Consider the following 22,566-nt stretch of genomic DNA (forward strand, 5'->3'; position numbering starts at 1 on the left):
GAATGAATGACACTCCTCACTTACCGCCTGTGAGCGAGCCCTACCCCTCTCCAGCGTTACCTCGGCAACCAAACGTTTCCATGGAGACACGCACACTCAACCACAGGTTTGACTGAAGCAAGTCCCAGCTATCCCTCAAAGGTACACTTAAAAAAAGACAAGTATCTGTCGCACAGACTGACTCTCCGTTAAACATTTGACCCGTAAACAGATACAGTACCGGACCCGTTAGAAATAAATACTTGAGCTGTTGTCGTTGTCGTGTATTTCAGGTCGTGAGGACTCAACGGCTGCTACATGGGTAAGTTAACGTTAAGTAACTCATTCAACGTTAGTTGCTGAAAGTTTTCTAACATACTAACGCTTATGTTTTAAGCTGGTTTTAACCCTACGTTTCCTCTGTCAGTGTATCGTGTGTGTTTGTGTGCTTACATTTTTTAATAACCACAGAGAAAGGAGAAGTCTTTGAGCCGGAAGCTCTAAAAGAAATGGAAGAGGAATACTCTAAGAGCATTCGTCTGGTAATGCTTGGTCATTTATTGTAACTTAATAAGTCATTTTAACTTTCTCATACGTTACCATTCAATTATAATAACCACTAAAATAACCACCTATCTGTCTTCCCCTCGCTCCTTTTCTCCTTTCATCTCTCCTTTCATCTCTCCGTCCACTGGAAGCTGTTTATCCGTTGTGTGAATCTTCCTGGGGTCACTGAAGAGTTGTGGACGGAGGAGAATGAGAGGGCTGTGGATCAGTTCATTGTGGACACCACTATCACAACCATGGTGGTCTACGTGGACACCTGTGTTGGGCTGCGGGTGGAGTACTCCATGCCCATACCGGTACCGCACACTTTCCTCTCCTTTTTTAATTCCTAAAATCTTAAGTTTAATGTGCAAGTACTTGGCTTTGTTCACACTTCTAAAAAAAACATCCCTATATTGTCTGAATAGCTGGAATACTCTCTTCTCCTCCTTTACAGTAGTTTTTTTTTATATTCATCTCCCTCTTTGTATTTTTTCTATCTCTCCACACCTAAACATGTCTTCAGGTGGTGGAGCAGCTGTCCTATTTTATCCGCATGCCAGAAGCCATCCTCACAGCAGAAACGTTCGATGCGGCTCTACAGTTTGGCACAGTGCGGGGCGACCCCACCAAGAAGCTGCTTCATGACATGACCTGCTTGCACGCACCCCCAGTAGCCCTCAGCACCTACAGTGAGAAGAGCATCAAGGACACCTATACAAACAACATGCACTGCTACATGGCCAGCCTCACAGGTGCGTACCTCAGAGGAAAAGACAAAGACAGATAGTTGACTGTTTTAAGCAACATACACAATGTGGTAGTTCGGAAAAACCTCTTGACACCTGCAAAGATATTATCTCTGCATTCTTCACTATGATGTGTTGGCTGTTTAGGGGCCTCCTCTATACAGTATGTCACCAAACAGCAATCTAGCAAGGTTTTTATAGGCTCCGGTATTCCAGGATGATGCGGTAGAAATCATGAAAAGCACAAGACACCTGTTGCATTTGGCTTCAGTTGGTGCGGTGTGCACAGGATCGCCATCATCACCTGCTGCAATCTTTTCCGAGCCACATGCCCTTGTGCCGCAGTGTAATATTTTGTTTTGTGTTTTTTATCAGATGACTGTTACAAGAAGGTGGGCAGCACAGTTCTATATATCCCAATGGAAGCTCTACAGTGCAGCCCCGAGGAGGCCATCAAGGACAAGAAGCTGGTGCAGAGATTGGAGAGTAAGCCTGAGGAGCTCTGTATATGTAGGGGAGTGGGGGTGCCTTTCTCTTGCCATCTGTCTCTGTGGGGTCTATGTCTCAAACTCACTTTTTATTTTTTTGTCTGTGAGTTTCTTTTCAAAACATCATCCAAACTGCAGCCCCGGCTTTCTGTCTCAGACTCTAAAGGGCACTGGGCTCATGACCGCTCACCTGCATCGGTCCAACTTGTTTATGTTTTATTTTTTTGTGTTCTGCTCTTTGTCCATCCATCATCTTGTTGTTTTTTAACTCCTTTCTCACATCGACATTTCCTTAGTCATACTTAGTGGTTTTAACATCAGTCCAACCTTTGCTCTTCTTTTTTCCCCCAATCCCATTTATCTTTTGTCTTTACTAATCATATTTATTTCTCCCTACATCTATTCAATTTTATTTCACTCTTTCGTCCTGTTTTTAGCTGTCATGATCCACTGGACAGATCAGATCAAGGAGCTACTAAATGACCAAGAAATAGGGAAGGTGAGGGACAACTCTGGACCACTACAGGAGATAGCCTTCTGGAAAAGTCGCTCTGCCAAGCTGTTGGACATAAGCCAGCAGCTGCAAAAGCCAGGGGTCAGGCACATCCAGAACATCCTGCAGCTCTCTAAGTCTCTCTATGTGCAGCGCTTCTGCAAACTGGCCAAGGAAATACAGGTACAGGGAGTCTCAAGTCTACAGTCATCTCTTAACAAAGGTCAGGTCGTAAAAAAAAAAAACACACATTCAAACAAAATAGTGAGTATTGTGCTAATCATTATTTAAACATTGCTGCATCTGTGTTACCAACTTGCTTCCTAGCCAGAAAGTTGGGAAATGTTGACACAAATCACAATAATAATAATAATCATTCATATTATAATCTTTCCTCCCCAGGATTGCTCTCTGCAGGCCCAATCCAACCTGTCCTACCTATCCATATTGACGGAGCCATGTGAAGAGCTTGCCCAGCTCAAGCCTAGCCAAGTTGCTCCTAAACTGCGAGAGATCGTCAGTCTCATTCGCATCATCTGGGTCAACTCCATCCACTACAACACCAGTGAGAGGATCAGTGGTCTCTTCCGCAAGGTACCTGCATTTTACTACATCAGACTAAAGGGGAATAGATCATTCATACCAGGTTTCTTTTATTGACCTCCTGTGCTCTGTCTCTGTTACTTCCATTATTCTCTCACACACATCATTTGAACATACTGTGCGTACACAAACCCATGCTGCAATCCACCCTAATCCACAGCTATTTTGTACACAAGGTGATGTGCTAATTTAACATTTACCAATAACCTTTTGCTTTCAGAATCTCCTTTCAGCTGTAGATCAGCTCTCCAGCTGGATTCCAGGTTTTTGTCTTGTGTTTAGATAAAGGGCATCATCTTCACTGAAGCCCACTCCCACTTATCCAGGGTAACAACACCATGACGTTACACAAACCCATGAGAAGTAATGCGCTCTTCTACCTGCTTATATGTCCTAGGCATCTGATTTTTCCTCATCATTTTGCATCTCTCTCTCTCTCTCTCTCCTCTCTCGCTCTCTCCCCACACACAGCAGCACACTCTCTATCTCACTTATGCCTTTGATATTACATAAAACATTACTTGTTCAGCTAAAACATTGGGTCTGATTATTAGCACAAGCACTCCCTTCAGAGCGGCTGGGGTTTCTTCAAACTGTGTAGCTGTGGACCTTTAACCCACATATGTGCAATGCAGATCACTGGGGAACACAATGCCTGCTTTAGTATTATTTTCCAATCACTGAAGGCTTCCAGCTAATACCAAAGAGAGTGGATAGAAAATAATAACACTAGTGGGCGATAGCTGCTGTAGTGACCGTTCTACAGGCAGTTGCCTCAGTTGCTATTATCTTTGCATCCCCCGCATGTCAAAGATAAATTTAACCCTGTGTGGTAGTTTTGCCAAAAAAGAGCGATCAACTTGATGTTAGGAAGAAGGATTATAGATGTATTGTTTTTTTCTGCAAGCAACTGGCTCTTTAAGTTTGGGGGTTATTGCTTATGAACATTATTAGCCAACCTGGTGAAGATATATTTGCGTATTAATAAATGTCAGTATGAATGTCTGTACCTTGGTCTCCCAACACTTTATTATTTGTGACAAGTGTTTTCTGCTGTGTTGCAGATGTGAGATCATTCGCTGTGCTTCCAAAGCCATCTCTCTTGGACAAGATCTGTTGAGGGCTACGTGACCAGCAAGAAAACCTCGTGACTGTATCCAGTGCTGCCTGACCTGGAAGGAAATTTACCAGAACGCCTCACAGATTCACCGCAAGTAGGAGAAATCTCAGCTATGCAGGGACTCAACGCCCTGGGCATGTGTTTGCTTTCTAATAACAGATATTCACTGCTTGATAGGGGTTTAGTGTAAACAATTTAAATAAATAGATAGACCCATAAAGAGCATTTTTAAACAGAAAAGCCTTGTTTTGAAAGAGTTTAGGCCAGAGATGATCTCAGATCTTGAAGTCTTGTTAAATGTTGAAGCTTGGACAACCTGAGAGATTGAGAGTCATAGATGCCCTGTGTAATTAGGGCTTAGCCTGAATGGATGGCTGTTAACAATCTGCTTTTTGTTTGTGAACACTTCCCAATTTAGTGACCGCTCATCTTACTCTTCATTCCTGTTTCTGATTCTCTACCCACTCTCTCTGTCCTCCTTTGTACCTCAGGTATTCTCCAAAAGGCTGGGTTCTGGATCAAACAAGCTTTTTTGTGGTGGTTGATGCTTTCATTCAGAGGTTCAGAGACCTGCTTGAGGTATTTTTCCCTCACTCACACATATAGAAACATTTATACATACCCACACTACGAGTCTATAAATTCATGCTGTTGAAATCCATGTCAGAGCAAGCAACCCCCCATAAGCTAATGCAGGGGTTGTTTATGATGAAGTACCACCAGATGCAGCCTGTAAATAATGTCTTTTATTGATGCCAATAAATGAATGATCAGTATTATCATGTCAACACCCCTGTGCAGATTACACACTGCCATGCAGAAGTTTATAAATGGTATGGAGGCCACACAGTGCTCTCCTGCGCTTATAATCTAAAGTGAATCTTATTAAGTCACCGCTGTTTCCATCTGAGTCTTCAGCTACTTTAAAACTATTAAGGCTACTTACTTTGTGTCACCGTTTTACTCACTAGTTATGTAACTTTGTGTTTTACAGCATTCAAAACAATGATGTGGTCTACAATCAATTTCTTTACTGAACATCACCATTATAGCATCTTTCCTCAAGTGTATCATGACAAATCCAATATGAATGATCGGCGTTAGGTTGTTTTGCCACAGGTGTCACATGAGTACCAGAATAGGAAAGGTCAAATGAATTCAAATACAATATAAGGGTTAGCTTATGATGGGTTTCCCATTTCGTTTCAACTTTGTATTCATATGTGTTGTGTCTACTCTCTATCCCTGCAACATTGTTCTCAATAAATGATTGGGATGTGACTTATTTACCACACAGTAACAAAAAATATTTTCCTTATGTATTGATGTATTGTTTGTTATCCGGATTATTATTTTCTCATGCCTTCTCTCAGGTATGTGACTGCCAGCGTCAATTTGCCCGTTGGGAGGATGGACAGCAGAGGGCCCTACCATGCTTCAGCGGTTCCCAGGGACCAGAGTTCACCCGCTCCCTCCTAGAGATAGAGGGCAATTTCCACCGTGGCCTACAGAACCTACGCTCAGTTGACAAGGGTATCCTTGATGTGGAGAACACCACCTGGTGCAACGAATTCAACAGGTAGGTCTATTGCTCTTTAACACATTCAAACAAAGACTAAATTAAATAGTATGAAAGTACTTAGCATTGTTCAAAAGGCCAATAACTAATGTCTGTCTGCTTCTCTAGATATTATTGTAGGCGTTGTATTTTTCTGAAATAAGGTGCACCAGCGCAGCCGGGTGAAACTTCGAAGAAAGGTTGACTACATTATTAAAAGGAGCAATACAGAATCAGCAGGTAGAATCAGGGCGAGCTCCTGTAATGACCAATCACATGAGCTCTTCTTATCTTCTTTAAAAACAGCAACAGGTAAAGCGGAGGGAAAGAGAAAAAAAGCGCCTGAAGTTCATACACAACCTAAATATTAAATATTAATATATATCACTCCAAATAGGCTGTCAGTGGTAGAAAGAATAGGTGGCTCCAGCTGCTGGAATATTAGCTGGTTATTGTTGCAGAAACACAAGAAAGTAACAAAACAGAGACTGCAATCTGTATGTATCAGTGCATTTTTATGTTTATATGTTCGCCCCAGCAGTATCTGGCACCCCAAGCTTTTGCCTTTAATGTCCAGCAACAGCAAAGACCACAGTGTGTTTCATTATGGGTCATGTCAGGCGTATATTAACGGGTCGAGTTGGTCAGGAGTGATTTAGAGTTGCATGTAGGACTCCATACAGGCGCTGACACAAAGTAGTTTAGTGTGTATTTGGTTTATTAGTTGATCATCATGTGTATGTGTTTTTATGTATGGATATGTTCTTGTGTGTGTGTGTGTGTACACAGGTTTCATGCATTGGTAAAGGATCTGGAAATGATGATGCAGAACCTCATTAGTTCAGTGTTTAAGATGGTGAACACAGTGGAGGAAGGAGTTCGGCTTCTGGACGTTTTTAGACCTATGTCTACTCGAGAGGTGTCTCTCTCACACACACACACACATTCACAACATTTTTTTTGCACCACTTACTAAACACACTCTATCACCTTCTATTTATTAAACCTTCACATGTCATATAGCTAAATAAGTTTATCATTGGATGCCTGTGAATCTCTGCACACCCACACTACACTAACCCACACCCAAGTTTTAAACCCCTAAGTTCATAGAGAACTGCCCTTTCTATCACTTTAATGCACTGAGAGCAAAAAGACTTAGTATTAGGTATTAGGCTCGGTGTATAATGCATATTTGTTATGCTGTATTTAGAGATTTGAGATTCCCCAGATTTGTCTCAGTTCTTGCATTCTCTAACTCTCATTGTCTGTTTTCTTTGCCACTCAACTTTCGTCTTTCACCTGTCCTCTATTCTTCTCATGCAATTCATATACTCGTTCTCTTCCATCCAATCTTCTCTATACCAGGCCATTAAGCGCACCACAGAAGAGAAGATGGAGGAAGTGTACAATATCTTTAACAAAGAGCAACGAATGGTCAACAAGGAGCTGAACCAGAAGACAAGATCTTTTTCCAACCATATGCCCCAGATGGCAGGCCAGGCTCACTGGGTGAGGGCCTTGAAACATCGTTTAGAGAGACCCATGGAGGTGAGTTTATTTATCCTTGTTTTCCTTGGTACACACTGGTTACTTTAAACCATCACATGAGAAGTGTGTAAAGTGAAGAACTGTAGTAAGAGCTATGTCCATACTGGTTCTGCTTTGGTTAATATGTTGACTGTAAACTGATAGTATTCATGGTCTTTATTGAACCCTCCTCCTGGAGCTCCATTCTCAACCTCTTCCTCCTTTGTCCCCTTTCCTTGCCCTCCAGATCCTTCAGAAGGCCAACTTCCTGCACGAATCAGACAGCCACAAGCATGCAGTTTTCACCTATGGCCAGATGGTCCAGATTTTGGATGAGATGGTGAGGAAGATCTTCAGCGAGTGGAGCCAGAACCTGGATGGACAGTACCTCAGCAGACTGGAGCAGCCGCTCATGGTGCGCTGCAAGGACAAGGCTGCCAAGCTGGATGTCAACTTTGACAAGTGGGTTACGCACAAGAGACACAAGGCATTCACATTAAAGTATACATTCATGCAGAATCTTCTTCTGTATATTGTCGTCTGTGTGCTACAAAAACTCATACCCATTATTTTGTGTGTTAACTCTTTATTTGTGGCCACACAAGGGGTATAGATAAACTCTCACCATCAGTTGGATACAGATACATACATGCGTGCGTACATATGTGCTAATTTTTTATTTTGTATTTTTTATGTGTTTCCTTTTCCAGCAACCTGTTGAACCTGTTCTCTGAGATCCACTACTGGGATCGACAAAAGTTTGAGATCCCCCAGTGCGTGTGTGACATTTACCAGGACAGAGAGGACCTCAGAGGCCTGCGGGAGAGAACACTGCTGGTGGTCAGGGACTATAACAGGTCTGACACACACACACACACACAGAAGATAACAAACTAAGTAGTACACATGATGCATGCAACACAGCAATGATATTTTTTATATCAGGGGCCTACTGTATGGTTATATCAGAATCATCAAAATGTTATTCTTTGGAAGATACTGTGCCTTTAACTTTTATATAAGTCAAATTAAAACACAGGCAAAACACTCGCAAATTAGTAGATGAATGGACACATTAATATTAACATAATTTCCTTATCTGTGTGTGTGTGTTGTTGTTGTGTTTTCCGATCAGGATCATTGGAATGCTGTCTCCTGACGAGTTGGGTCTGTTTCGGGAGCGAATTCGTTTGATGGATAAGAAGATTAAGCCGGGGCTAACCAAGCTTACATGGTTGTCTAAAGTAGCTTCTAACATCTTCATCCGAGACTGTCTCCTGCAAGTTGACAAGGTTGGAAAACACAGTTCACTACTTACTGATTTAGACATTGTACTGTTCAGATGGCAGTGGCGGCTTATAGGTTAGAAAAGGGGGTGAATGGAGGGAGAGTAGTGTGGATTAAATCCCCTGGCTGGCTGAAAAGATTTGCCAAAAGTCTTTTTTAGGTTTACTTAACACAGACAGTTGTGACAGATCTTAGTTCATCAGGCAGTATGTTACCTCAACAGATCTGCACCCTATTCTTGGTCCAGTTAGAAAACCATATTGGATTGTAGTTCCTCAGGAGTGTCTTTCTTCCTCTTTCATCTTCATTACACTCCAGGCCCAGCTGATAGTTGATGGATACAAAGCATCAAATCAATCCATCTCAAACCTCTGTCGCCGCATCAGTGAAACATTGCTGGTTAGACTGGATGGAAAGACCGTATACAGGTAACAGCAGATCTATGACTTCTTCCTCAGGACATGGGATGTCAAATAAAGTAAATAAACAAAATATATAATATGAAGTGAACACCACAGCAGATATTATTTATTACATATTAAGTCACTTCTTACAACACGGTTCATAGATTTGATATTGTATGTAGAGTATGTATTTAAAATGCATATTCATAAAGTACAGTAAAGCATTGCATTCTTATTCATTTGTTCATTCATATATTCTTGTACTATCAGTGGAGACATGTGGTTCTTCTGTGCTAACATACTATACTATGAAGTCTCCGTCCTTTCAGTCTAGATGTTGAGGTAATTGACTAGAAAGCCAACACATATTTAAACAGGCCAACTGTACCACATTGCTAACAGCTCACTGAGTAAGTCAACAGCAAGCATCTCCACTTCTTGACATTGTCTGAAGCAATGAACATGTTGTAATTCTCAGGAACCTGGAGTTTGAGGATGACCAAAATGCTCACCAGCAGAGGCATCTCCAAATACTGCGCTCAGCACACCAGGAGATTGCTGATATCATGACCCGCATTCATGACATCTTCTCTAATGATGGACCTGAGGTCTGTGCTGTGTTTTTCTTTCATAAAAACTTTTAATCTGGCACATTTATATGATTGTTATTTTAGATTTGTTTAATGTGATATACTGTAACTATGCATGGTTGAGGCAGCAGCTTAGAGGATAGACACGCAAGATTTTTCAACTGTTGAGTGGTCATTAGTTCAGTTCTTTTCCCAGAGATCAAGTTTACATCGGTACAAAAACTGCTGGATTAACGGGTACAGGCTGACACTGCCGTGTCTTGTGTGTAAATCTTTACTATGGTGTTTAAGGTCCAGGAGCACTGGGTGACCTACACAGAGAAGGTGGACCTCATGGTAGAGGACGCTCTAAGGAGCAACATCAAGCGCTCAATGAAGAAGCTATCCAGGGCTATCAATGGAGACAGCAAGACATCACCCAATCCCTTGTTCAAAGTCCTGGTATTACTGCGCCAGGCTACTCCCCAAACCACACCAAAGGTACCAGCAACCCCTCTCAGTCCGATTTGGTTATAGTGATTTGTTTACACTACGTCCAAATATGTCAACATATGTTAGAATGTATCCGCATATGCTGACCTGCATAAAAAGCAAAATTAGATCACATGATATGTTCACTGATGTAGGAAATATAAAACTAGTTTTACTTATTCTTACTTAGACTCACAGACACAGTCATCCATTGTCTCATTGTGCTGCTAGTTTAAGTCCTGCTCCCTGTCTGAGTGTCTGTGTATTTCTGTTTGTGGTGTGTGTGTGTGTGTGTGTGTGTGTGTGTGTGTGCGCGCACGCGCCTGTGTGCGTCTCTGTTTTTACAGGTCGAGTTCTCCCCGGCGCTCAAAAAGCTTGCTCAGATTGTGAACATCATGCCTCAGCTCATCAACACCATCTCAGAATTTGAACGACTGCCTGAACTTCTCTCCTGCAGACGGTCACAGGGGAATCCCATACACATCAACATAGGTTATTTTTTGGTTTATTTTAAAACATGTTGTTTCATTTTATCTAGACGTTTTTTCCTCAGGGAATCGTTTTCTATTTTCCAAGCACAAGTACCAATCTGTACATCCGACCTGTTTTTAGTGGGTGGTGAGAAAATGTTGACTGGATGTCCATATAAAATCCCTATTCCTTATTCCTGTTGGGGAATGACAGACAACGATTATTAAGTTGTATACATGACCATCTATGTCTACTCTTGTCCCTGTTGTCACCCTGATCCTCTTTGATCTTTCAGAGCAAGATGAGGAGATAAAGAAGATTCAGGCTGCAGTTTCCACAGGGATGACAGCCAATGCCAGCCACCTGCAGGTCTATCTGAAGACCTGGGACAAATATAGGGATATCTGGGAGATCAACAAGGACTCATTTATACAACGCTACCAGAGACTAAACCCTCCAGTCACTTCTTTTGATGCCGATATACACAGGTACTGTTCAATCAAAACTAATTTATAAACATAATTATTCCTTTGACCTGTTGAAAACGTTTCTATTAAAGCTTTTGATACTATTTTGCTGCAAAAGCATTGGAATGCCTTGTAATGGGCATAAATTAAAACTGACTTTAGCCTTTTTTAGCTGTGAACAATTACCTTTAAAGCAAATTGTCACCTTGTGACAGCTGTAGTTCCTTGTGACTGACTGTTAAAAAGGCTCATTCACACAGCGCTATATCCTAACTGTTTCTTTTAATTTGTTTCCTTTTCCATGTGAACTCTAGTTTCATTCTTTCTGAAATTCTTTAAAATAATACAGAATACAGTAATGAAGCATGCAGAGGCATTAATCTTCTCCTTTTCTGCATCATGTTCATTCTCTGGTTCACTCCCAACCCAGGTACACAGAAAAGGCCAACAGTGTTGAACAGGAAGAGACGGTGCTGAACATCCGTTTTGTCATGCTGGACAGTTCACCACTCAAATCTTCCTTGGTGCAGCACTGCAGTGAGTGGCAAACCAAGTTCACCCAGCTGCTCAGCCACATGGCCAGCGCTCGCCTAAAAGAACTTCATTCATCGCAGCAAGACAATGCCAACAGGTGGGGAGTCAAGTGAAAGAACTTTTTTGGGGGGGTAATTTTTATGAAAGTAAGTTACTTTCTTTCTTTTATTTTCCTTCATCAAAGACATTTTGTATCAAGCAGTTTATGCCAGCTGGTTAATTTCATATAGAGTGAGAAGAGTATATAACAATCTCTCATTTTGGATAAGGTGGGCTCGAAGTATTTGTTACATAATCCTACAGTATTTTCTTTCTTTCTAATATAATTCATAATTTTTGTAAAAGATGACAAAAAAAAGTCTGTTTCGGTGAGAAAAAGCTATCAGTTATTTGACTCGTTGTTTTGTTTTTTTGTATGTGTGTGTTTAGGCTTAGACGACCACCACAAACACTGATGGAGCTCTCTGAGAGCCTGAAACTCTTGGAGACTCTCCAGGGTGACTTGGCCAAAACTGAAGCTCAGATTCCTCTCATTCATGATCAGTTTGCTATCCTCGACAAATATGAGGTCCCAGTAGAACAGGATGTAAGCACCATGCTTATTAATAAAGAAATATATACACATATACAGCAAACACAATGCAGGACTGTAAATACACAAACTGTGACTGTCTTGGCTACTGTATATCTACACATAAACAAACATTCCTTCTCATCATTATTCCAATCCTGCCACAGGTGCAGGATCTGCGTGAGGTTCTGAACGAGGAGTGGGTGTGGTTCCAGCAGGTGTTGATTGACAGTGACATAATGTTGCAGAAGCACAAGGAGAAGTTTAAGAATAGCCTCACCCTCTCCTCTGAGGAGTTCAAGAAGAAGATCGAGAACACTTTGCAGGAGTTCAGCAGCACAGGTCACACATTGTCTCTCATTGTCTCTCTTTCTCACACTCATATACATTATCATCATCAAGTGTTTCATCACCGTTTTGTGTGCACCTTCTGTCCCTGCTGAGCCATCACTGATTCATGTGAAACCTCTTCAGAACCAATAGCCTATATCTAATCTGTTCTTGCCCCTGATGATTTCTGACTACAGGGCAGCTCCCACCCACAGAATAATTAATATCCCTGACTATCCTCTTTTCCCTTTTTTTTTGATGCCACCATCTTTCCTTCCTGTCTATTCCTTGCTTCCCATCCTTCTTGTTACTATGTTATAGGGGTGGCTGATATGATTAAACCCTCTATCACACTATATGCAATTTTACATAACAATAGCACAATAGCAAATACATTTGATGTACGGTAGTTTATACATCAGAAAACAAGATGGAAATCTGTTTTTGCTAGTGCAGTGAATTAAATACCTGACAAACACAGTAACTTAGTAACATTAATGCAAAAATCTGTAATCCTATAAATCTAGTTTCTCAAGGAAGGCATATAACTGGGAGAAATAACTTGTGTTTTATATTACTTTCCTTTTACTCTCTGTATGAGAGAGCTGTCAGTTGGCCATCAATAGTTTTTATGATGATTTCACAATATATGAAAATGAGTGTATGTTGTTGGTAACCACTAAGAGACAGTAGGCATTGTATATATTAATATGTTTTCTCTATGTGTTTGTCCTTTTGTTTGTGGGTATGTGAATGTGTATGTTTATGTGTTTGTATGCTTTTTCATATGTGTGTGTGTGTATCTCCCTACATTTTTGCATGTTTATATCCAGGTCCATTTAGCAGTTCGCTGAGCACTGAGATGGCCTTAAAGCAACTAGTAGGGCATCGTGCCACACTGGAGGCTCTAAAACAGGAAGAGAACGACGTCCTTCACGGGCTGGGCTTCTTCAACATAGAACAGCCCCCTTCCAAAAGCATCCAGACACTGGAGAAGGTCTGACCCAGCATTAGGCTCATAGTCCTAACATACAAGGCCATACGCTTACACAGACTCAACATAATCAGCTGTTAATACAGAGCACGTTAGTGTGGGAGTTGTTATTGTGATGAACTGGCTCAACATGTGTAGATGAGGCAAGCAGACTTTTTGGGTCAGTTTTACAGGTATTTGATCAGCCATAATGGTGTGTTTTGTACAGGACATAGACCAACTGCAGCAGGTCTGGGAGATCACACAGGAGTGGAATGCTAACTGGAACATCTGGAAAGGTGGTCAGTTTGTTACGCTGCGGACGGAGAGCATGGAGAGCACAGCACAGGACATGTTCAAAAAACTCAACAAACTCCAGCGAGAACTAAAGGTCAGTTCTGCCACACAGAGTTTTTAAAGAGCTACAGAGTTTGGCTTCCTGCTACACCGTGACAGGCATGGTTTAGCTGTAATATATTACCTGTGTCAAGTTAGGTTTTGTTTCACATAAATAAACTGTGTATAAAGGACTAGACAGTACTGTACAATTTAAATGCCGTCCTTCAGTGATAGAACACACAATGACACTTTGTCTTTATAATGCATACAAAGTTTGCAGACTCTTAGGGGACATCATTAGAAGTATTTTTAGCTTGAAACCTACAAACTCTGCTTAAAATGCATTTTACAGTGACAGCTAAAACATTCTATGGCCTTCCTTCAGGGTGCACATAAATACCACAAAATTGCAAAACCACTCAGCAGCTCTCACATTGACATTACACAGTAGTGAGGACCTGATTTTTGTCTAATTGCAGGATAAGGGGTGGGATATAGTAGATTTCTCCAAGAACAAGATTGACCAGTTTAAGAGGATCATCCCTCTCATTGCTGATCTGAGGAACCCAGCCATGAGAGACAGGTACGGATTGAAACAAAACTATCTACGTGTGTGTTGTCCTTTAACACTTGTAATTTCAGTATATCTTTCAACTGTGGTCTTGCAATAATTACATGAATAAGAATTACTTGTCAAATAGTTAAATAGTACTTAAGGGTTAGGGTTAGCTTAGTGCCAGCTGTCAGCTATGTATCAACTATGTTATAGTTATTGTGCTAATGATGCTATATATCCGCCATGCCCAGATATCTCTCTATTTATATGTAAGAATTAAACTAAAGCAGGGTAGCCTTCAATCTCACTGTTTTTTTTTCTTCAGTTGACTGAGTAATTTGAGGCTAAGATAAACCTTGCTGTCAATGCCACCTTTTTTTCAGGCACTGGAAGCAGATCTGCACAGAGCTACAGTGCTCTTTTGACCAAACCAGCAGTGAATTCACCCTGGAGAAGATCATATTTCTTGGCCTTGACAAGTACACTGACAAGATCTCTGCGATATCTGGAGCTGCCAGCAAGGAACTCTCCATAGAGCAGGTCCAGTCTCTTTGCATTTTGTAACTTTTTGTGCCTCCGTTTATTCTAGCCATGGTTGCGCCCAGGAAGTTGGAAGTGTAACTGACTGGCTCCCTTCCATCTTGTGCAGCAGAGCCAGTACATGGAGTAGAAGTGTTTGCCTCTCAATCTTTAATCTTGTCCCCAGCCCCTATGTATTCCTGACCATACACCGCAACACTAATGGAAGTTATATCAATGCAGTTTTAGGGCCAGATTTTGCATAAATCAGTGCATACAATTCTGTACCTTTTATTCAATTTGCATTCTCAGTCTGCATGTAATAGCAGCAGATTTACTAAAACAGCAAATGATGACATTCTGTGAGTGAAGGAGAACCTGAAAGCTGCACTCATGTGATAGTATTTATTTGAGATTAGAACGTGTAACATTAAAAGAAGAACAAGAGTACATAAGAACACTGAAAAATACAATACTGTTTAGAGTAAAAAAGCAATTTCCATCTCTGATGTATTCAAGCAGTACTCAGTGCAAAGATTCATGGTTTCCTATCATGTATCATCTAGTCATGACAATGTATCATATTAACCTTGTGGAAAAGGAAAACAATAGAAATATTTCCCCCCTTTTTTTTTTCCATCTCTCAGCGGTGTGTTCTGTCTGTTAACATTACTCTTTTTGTTGATATCTAAGGGTCTGGAGGTCATTACCAAAACATGGGAGGAAACATTCCTGGACATAGCACCTTACAAAGATGAAGGCCACTACCGGCTGAGGTGAGAAATCATTTGGGTGGAGGGTTCAAGAAGTTACAACTATGACCTGATCACACATTTACCTGCATCACTAGATCCCACAGCTCAGTACAGCTCGATGCTGCGATCTGGTGATGTCTTTCTTGTATATAGATAAATGTAATTTGTATACAGATAAATGTGATGCCTTGGTAGCATGACTGTACAGTAGAGAGCATATATAACTCTGATAGGAGAATTTTGTTGAATAAGTCATAAAAAGGGAGTGAATGTGTTTGTTTGTCGTCAGAGATGAGTGATCAGAACAGAGTGAACAGAAAAGATACATTGAGATTTTGATTCAAGAGTAGAGGAAAGTAAGGTACAGAAAATGAAACCTTTCAAACATGTATCAATAAATTCTTTTAAGAAATCAATGAGGAAACAGAGCTGATTAGTAGAAGGGGATCAAGGAAATGTATTTGTCATTATACAGCACTGTACAATGAAATGGAATATGAATTGAATATGGAATGAATATTTTTGCAAACATAAATGGAAAAGAAATAGTCTTTTTGCACTCTTTGACTAATTATTTGACTTTATCATATAATGATATCAAATAATGATTGTGCATATTAACAAGGGCTTTATTTAGCGCACAGGAGGTAATGAATATAGAAACTTCTCTCAATATTATGCAGTCAAAATATGTAGCAATAACTACAGCCCAACAAAGTACAACCAAGGTGAATTTAAACCTTTTTTGCACAGTTTTAACAAAAGCTGGATGTAATAGTCCTGCAAAGATTTATTGCAGAAATTATACAACTGCATAAGATTACACTAAACTGTGCAGGTTCAACTAAAAAACTAATAACTTATGTGTAAGCTTCACTGACCTTTTCTGCTGTGAAAGTGTGTCACCACTGGAATCCATTATATGCAGTCATCAGCATTCATGTTTAATTCTCCCTCCGTGTCTCTCCCAGGGGCACAGAAGAGGTTTTCCAGGCCCTGGAGGACAACCAGGTTATTCTGTCCACAATGAAGGCTTCTCGGTTTGTCAAAGCCTTTGAGCGGGAGGTGGACTCCTGGGAACGCCGACTGTCCCAGGTGCTGGAAGTCATCGAGATGATCCTCACTGTACAACGTCAGTGGATTTATCTGGAGGTACAGGAAACATATTTATATACTTCTTAACTATGCCATAGGATTAATTATTATACATGGATATTCATTGCTTTACAGTAGGCTTTTCAATTATATACAATTAATCTATTTCCAATACTGCAATCTTTCTCTGTCACTCTCCATTTTTTTTCTTTTTTTTCATCCAACTAGAACATTTTCCAAGGAAAGGACATCCGAGAGCAGCTGCCTCATGAGTGCAAAGAGTTTGAAGATGTTAGTTCTAGTTGGAAGATCATCATGGGCCGTCTCCACAGCGATAACAACGCCTTGCAGGGAACCCACCACCCCGGTATGACAAAATACTTCATGTTTCTTTAAAGTACATGCCTTTCATGCCGTGGTCAGTCAAATTTTGTGTATTCAAAAGCCTATATATAAGACAAACTTAAACTTGTGTTGTGTTGGTCTTACTGTGACGGGTCTACAGTTATTTTTAAACATGTTCAATGTTTATTTTATATCCTTCATGTGAGATGTAAATTCTACTTGAAATTTAAAATGAAGGAAGAAAACATAAAAAAACATCTGGTTAAAGAATAATGAAGAAACCGGTTATGATGATGCCCAAAGAAACTTCTTATTCATGAATAAAATATATTTTATCGATATATAAATAAAAACGATATTCAAAATTGAAAAAGTCTTCAATCAGACTCTTTTCTCTCCCTCTTTCAGGCTTGCCGGAGAAGCTGTCAGAGATGAGCGCCAAGCTGGAGGAGATCCAGAAGGCCCTGGACATGTACCTAGAGACCAAGAGGCAGATCTTCCCAAGATTCTACTTCCTGTCCAATGATGATGTACTGGAGATCCTAGGGCAGTCACAGAACCCAGACGCCATGCAACCCCACATGAAGAAGTGTTTCGACAACATCAAGAGCATGCGCATTATCAAGGCAGGCTTAGATAAAAGTCAAACACATGCATACATACACTCAGTGGCCAGTGCTGCTCTGCTACTGAGTCAGAGTTCTGTAAGCCCATTTAGTCAAGATTAGATTACTAAACATTATATATTTACATTACTGGTGTTTCTTTACCTGAAGTTCTGAAGTGCTACAACAAATTCATTCTATCATTCCTCTACTATGGGTATATGGGACACAATAGGACAAAAAATATAGGAAAGCTATTATGCACCCTATATTTTTACTTATGGAATTGTAATTTGACAGCTGAATAATAATATTTGAAAATGCTTTAAAGTCGGCAGTGTAGTCTTACTGTAAGTTACAGTAGGAACTGTAACTAAAAAATAAGTATCAAAGTAAGTATCAGATCAGAGTTTGATCAGGATTTGGGGCAAAACAACATGATCCGGACTGCCTGGTCACTGCATTGCTTGTGTTATATTTGCTACATTTATTGTTTCATTTCAGAAATGTACTTAATTATAAGTCAAACTTTCAGGATGAACTGGCCTCAGAGCTGCCACTGTCTATGTGTCTCTTGTATAGGACTGCAGTAAACCACTCGCTAATGGGATGTACTCTGCTGATGGGGAGTATGTTCCGTTCATGTATCCACTGACACTGGACAAACCTGTGGAGGTACAGCAGTGATGATTATGATAATGATGCTATGTTGATAAATCTTAATGTAGTCGTGGTAGCATTGGTGCTAATGAGGACAGCTATGGTGCAGATTGTTAGTTATTTGTGTTTTGTGTATGTAGGTTTGGCTGTGTGAAGTTGAGAAGACCATGCGCATTACACTAAAGGATTGTCTGAGCGATTGCCTTGTAGCTCTGAAGAAGATGACAGGACAGAGAGACAAGTGGGTCAAAAACTGGCCAGGACAGGTACATTAGGCTTTTTCTTATTATCTTTACTATCAGTGATGGTCATAAGAAGTTGCATTTTAATGCAATGCAAACAGATTTGCCAATTTGAATACCAGTGTGTAATAGCGATTTTTTTTTGTTTTGCTCTATTTACAAATCCCAGTTATTGCTGAACTCAACATTACCTGTCTCCATGGGTTTTTACTTAATCCATATCTTGCTTTTGAGTACACAAGCTGGATTCCTTAACATCTTAGATGTTAAACTTGGAAACAGTAGTATTTTATTGTTAACATCAAATGAAAATAAATTTACTAGGTTCTTTTAACTGAAAGATTTAGTTTTCCTTGAATGTGTACTCTCTCTGTTTTAGATGGTAATCACAGCCAGTCAGATCCAGTGGACCATTGATGTCACTAAATGTCTCATTACCAACAAGGAGAGAGCTGATAAGTCCTCCCTCAAGTCCATGAAGAAGAAACAGGTTTGATTGACTTTTGTCACTTAACAAAACTTTTCTTCAAAATAACTATTCTTATTTAAAAAAAGTTTTAAAATAGTTTTGATTTGTTAATGCTGTTAATATGAAATATGATGATTCTAAGCATGTAAAATGTGCCTTGGATCATCTGTGTGTGTTAGAATTTCTATATAATATTTTCAATATTTTGCACAACCTACAACCAAAATCATATCATAATGATGTTAACCTTTTTGAGCTCTTATGCTAAAACTCTCTTAACTTTTCAGGTTTCCATGCTTCAATGCTATTCAGAGGCCATCCGTGGCAATCTGTCCAAAGTACTACGACTGAAGATTGTAGCGCTGGTCACAGTGGAGGTTCATGCTCGGGATGTCATTGATAAGCTGGCCAAGGCAGGCTGCAGTGACACCAATGCCTTTGAGTGGCTCTGCCAGCTGCGACTATACTGGGAGAAGGTATGCTCTGGTAGGGGCAGGTTACAGACTGGAGATAGTCTGGAGAAAAGGGGAGAGACAGTATGGAAAAGAGAAGAGCACGTAACATAACTTTTGTCAAGCCATAATTTCAGCAACATTTACTAGTGGCTGTTCTTTTTAGCTTTTGTGGATTTTGTGGTTTGTATGATGGGGGCTGGAATCCTTGCTGAGGAAATACACCTAAATACATCTTATACGCTATCAGAGTACTCCCATCAAGGATATTTAATTACATTCTCTAAGTTAAAAGCTGAAGGAAATACTGTGATAGAACAAGTGTGTATAGATAAATAGCTTTTAATAATTCAGTGTAATATATATACATACACTCACACAACTATCAGCATTTCTTACTCCGCCACTCAGTTTGCTGATCTAGCAGCAGTAAGAGAAACCATTTTTATTGAGTTGGAATGAGACCAAGAAAACACCCACTGAACTTGTTTATTTTATGCATGTTTGTTCTCCCAATAGGATGTGGATGACTGTATAATCCGACAGACCAACACACGTTTCCAGTACGGCTACGAGTACCTGGGCAACTCTGGACGGCTCGTCATCACCCCACTTACTGACAGGTAACAACCATTCAGTTAATTAATGCACCAACCAACCACTGCATCAGCACATCAATCTGTTGCATGTCAGCTCATTAATTAGTTAGTAATTCATCAAAGTATTTTTTTTATTATGTATAATTAAAATGTTTATGTTTTATATTGATTCTGAGTATCAGACAACTGAGTGAGTCCCCCATCCTGGAGACAAAGGACAGATTTGCTCTGCGATTAGTATCTTGTGTAATTAAATGTCAAGTAAATTACATGAGAGCAGACAGAAGCTACCATTAGCATTGTTACTGTAGTATAATGACTAGATTACACCTTGGCTCTTTGTGCATTCACAGATAAAAGGATTAGCGCCAGTTATTATATTATTGGTTGTTACCATGGATAGATTAGTAATTTCAGTATGTAATATATTAGTTCACGTTGGAGACCATCTCATATATTTATTTTTTAAAGTACAGCATAAAAAGCTAACAAATGTGCTGTATTTCCATTTTGGACCTTGTGTGGGCCTCAAAGATATTACATCAAAGTCTTGCAATCATTGTCTTTTTCAAAGTTTCAGTATATGTTTATTTGAATGTACCAAAAATATCCAAATCATATTTGCATGCGTATGATGAATATTTTTTCTACGCTGGCTCTGCAGAGTAAATGTGCATGTTTGACTCTGTTCAGGTGTTACATGACCCTGACCACAGCGCTCCATCTTCATCGGGGGGGCTCTCCTAAAGGCCCAGCTGGTACTGGGAAGACAGAGACAGTTAAGGACTTAGGCAAAGCTCTCGGCATGTACGTCATTGTAGTCAACTGCTCCGAAGGACTAGACTACAAATCCATGGGACGCATGTATTCTGGCCTGGCACAGGTAGAAAAGAAACATTTTGTTACCTTTGAGTGATGACGTGGCTGTGACTAAATATGCTGTTCATTATGTCTAGACACATGAGTTGGTGTGTGTACACTTTTGGTCTAAAATTGCTTGTGTTTTTCACTGTGTCCACGCTGAACAGACGGGAGCATGGGGCTGCTTCGATGAGTTCAACCGTATCAACATCGAGGTGTTGTCTGTAGTGGCCCAGCAGATCCTCTCCATCCTGTCCGCCCTCTCAGCTGGACAGTCCAAGTTCCATTTTGACGGACAGCACATACGTCTGGTCTGGTCATGTGGCATCTTTATCACCATGAATCCCGGTAGGTCATGGAATAATACTTCAGTTTGAATCATACTGAGCATACAATTAGACAGTCAAAAAGAGGATTACGTTGCTTTTGTAATTATAATCTTTTCTCTCTCAATTTTCATTTTTTCCTAGGTTACGCTGGTCGTACTGAGCTTCCAGACAACCTCAAGTCCATGTTCAGACCTATCTCCATGGTGGTGCCAGACTCTACTCTAATCGCTGAGATCATACTGTTTGGAGAGGGCTTCAACAACTGCAAGGTACTACCATTCAGGAAAATTCTATACTGGTAGTGTGCTGGGAAAAAAGAGTAGAAACAGATGAAAGAATAAAACATGGCAATTAAAGGTTAGTCTTAGTCTTTGTGCTAGTGTGGATAAAAGGGGTTTAAAGACAAGACTACGTTCTTAGTTGAAGAAAGTAGACATTTTTTGCTATACAGAATTATTATCTTATAAAGGATATGTTTGTATGCTTGCTGCTCTATAACAAACGTGTATCTGCACTAAAATTAGATTAGATTATTATCGTATTTTTGTCTGCATTACAGTACGTGCTGTTGAAGATCTTTGACTTGATCTTTCCTGTTTGTGATTGGAGTTTTTGTGTGTCCCAGATATCTGCTGCGTATGTAAAAATCATATTCTGGTTTAAGAAACCTGGATACGGCCTTATTCTAGTTTTGAAAAAGCTGAATCTACTATCTGGAGTAGTCCAATAGAAACCTGGATACTGTGGCAAATGAACACCAGATCCAGGCTTCTAAACACTCTCTATTGATATAAACATAGTGGCTAAGATAGTGAGAAATCAAGACACAGCTGCACACAGATGATCAGTAACCTAGATACTGTTAATTTATACAGGTATATTAATAACCAGGATTGTCATGTTCCATGTAAACGCCATATCGAGAATATGATCAAAACCGGGATGAGATTCAAAATCGAGGTACAAACGCACTGATTGAGTTCTGTAGGATCCAGAATTCAGGATTGGGCTGCTGGGTGAAAGGAGTTTCAATTTATTCAGGACCATGGAGATATTGCATTACTCTGTGTAACTATAGGAAACTCGCTTCAACTCTCTAACTTCTCTGTAACAAGGCCTTGTCTTTGTAGTGGATGTATCAGTTAGATTCATTATGTGCACTATTTTTACCCAGTACACAGTTCTGAATATGCACTGATTTCTAAAGTATATCTTGATGGATTATCATAGCCTTAAAAAAACATCCCCGCTGCTTTTATGTGAAGAGCTCAGGCAATCAGCAGATAAGATTGAGTTCTTCTACACTTATAGATGTGATGCAATATCATCAAATCAATCTGATGGATTCAATTAAAAAATTCTTATACCAAAGTTACAAACTTAGAGAGTTTTTTTATTTATCAAGGTTTTTAACAGACAATCCTTATGATTGTACTGTACGTACTATTTAAAGTGATGTTGTTGAAAAATGTGAGCAGCTGGAACATAGATCAGTGGTGGGTAGGAATGTAACAATATATATATATTTATATATATATATATATAAATATATATATGTGAAGATTTAAATCGGTGA

The 22,566-nt window shown here is 39.9% G+C and overlaps 1 protein-coding gene across 1 annotated transcript in view; it reads left to right on the plus strand.

Annotated features, from left to right (window-relative positions):
- Positions 1 to 297: 297 nt before the first annotated feature.
- The window catches only part of dnah2 (dynein, axonemal, heavy chain 2), a 56,776-nt gene continuing 34,507 nt past the window's right edge, over positions 298 to 22,566 (plus strand). The window contains 40 exon segments of the mRNA XM_035675725.1: positions 298 to 301; positions 451 to 521; positions 678 to 842; positions 1,052 to 1,280; positions 1,650 to 1,760; positions 2,200 to 2,438; positions 2,658 to 2,849; positions 3,923 to 4,005; positions 4,007 to 4,072; positions 4,470 to 4,557; positions 5,352 to 5,557; positions 6,326 to 6,455; positions 6,905 to 7,087; positions 7,314 to 7,528; positions 7,777 to 7,923; positions 8,202 to 8,358; positions 8,672 to 8,781; positions 9,236 to 9,365; positions 9,639 to 9,827; positions 10,166 to 10,310; positions 10,585 to 10,777; positions 11,187 to 11,387; positions 11,720 to 11,876; positions 12,029 to 12,203; positions 13,025 to 13,188; positions 13,394 to 13,555; positions 13,983 to 14,086; positions 14,443 to 14,599; positions 15,272 to 15,354; positions 16,305 to 16,485; positions 16,657 to 16,795; positions 17,182 to 17,403; positions 17,968 to 18,053; positions 18,179 to 18,304; positions 18,660 to 18,770; positions 19,037 to 19,225; positions 19,721 to 19,824; positions 20,494 to 20,683; positions 20,829 to 21,009; positions 21,132 to 21,259. Coding sequence (XP_035531618.1) covers positions 298 to 301; positions 451 to 521; positions 678 to 842; positions 1,052 to 1,280; positions 1,650 to 1,760; positions 2,200 to 2,438; positions 2,658 to 2,849; positions 3,923 to 4,005; positions 4,007 to 4,072; positions 4,470 to 4,557; positions 5,352 to 5,557; positions 6,326 to 6,455; positions 6,905 to 7,087; positions 7,314 to 7,528; positions 7,777 to 7,923; positions 8,202 to 8,358; positions 8,672 to 8,781; positions 9,236 to 9,365; positions 9,639 to 9,827; positions 10,166 to 10,310; positions 10,585 to 10,777; positions 11,187 to 11,387; positions 11,720 to 11,876; positions 12,029 to 12,203; positions 13,025 to 13,188; positions 13,394 to 13,555; positions 13,983 to 14,086; positions 14,443 to 14,599; positions 15,272 to 15,354; positions 16,305 to 16,485; positions 16,657 to 16,795; positions 17,182 to 17,403; positions 17,968 to 18,053; positions 18,179 to 18,304; positions 18,660 to 18,770; positions 19,037 to 19,225; positions 19,721 to 19,824; positions 20,494 to 20,683; positions 20,829 to 21,009; positions 21,132 to 21,259 — 5,913 coding nt within the window.

The sequence above is a fragment of the Morone saxatilis genome, unplaced genomic scaffold, assembly GCF_004916995.1.
Source record: "Morone saxatilis isolate NCDOM2014 unplaced genomic scaffold, NCSU_SB_2.0 Contig4, whole genome shotgun sequence".
Lineage (NCBI taxonomy): Eukaryota > Metazoa > Chordata > Actinopteri > Moronidae > Morone > Morone saxatilis.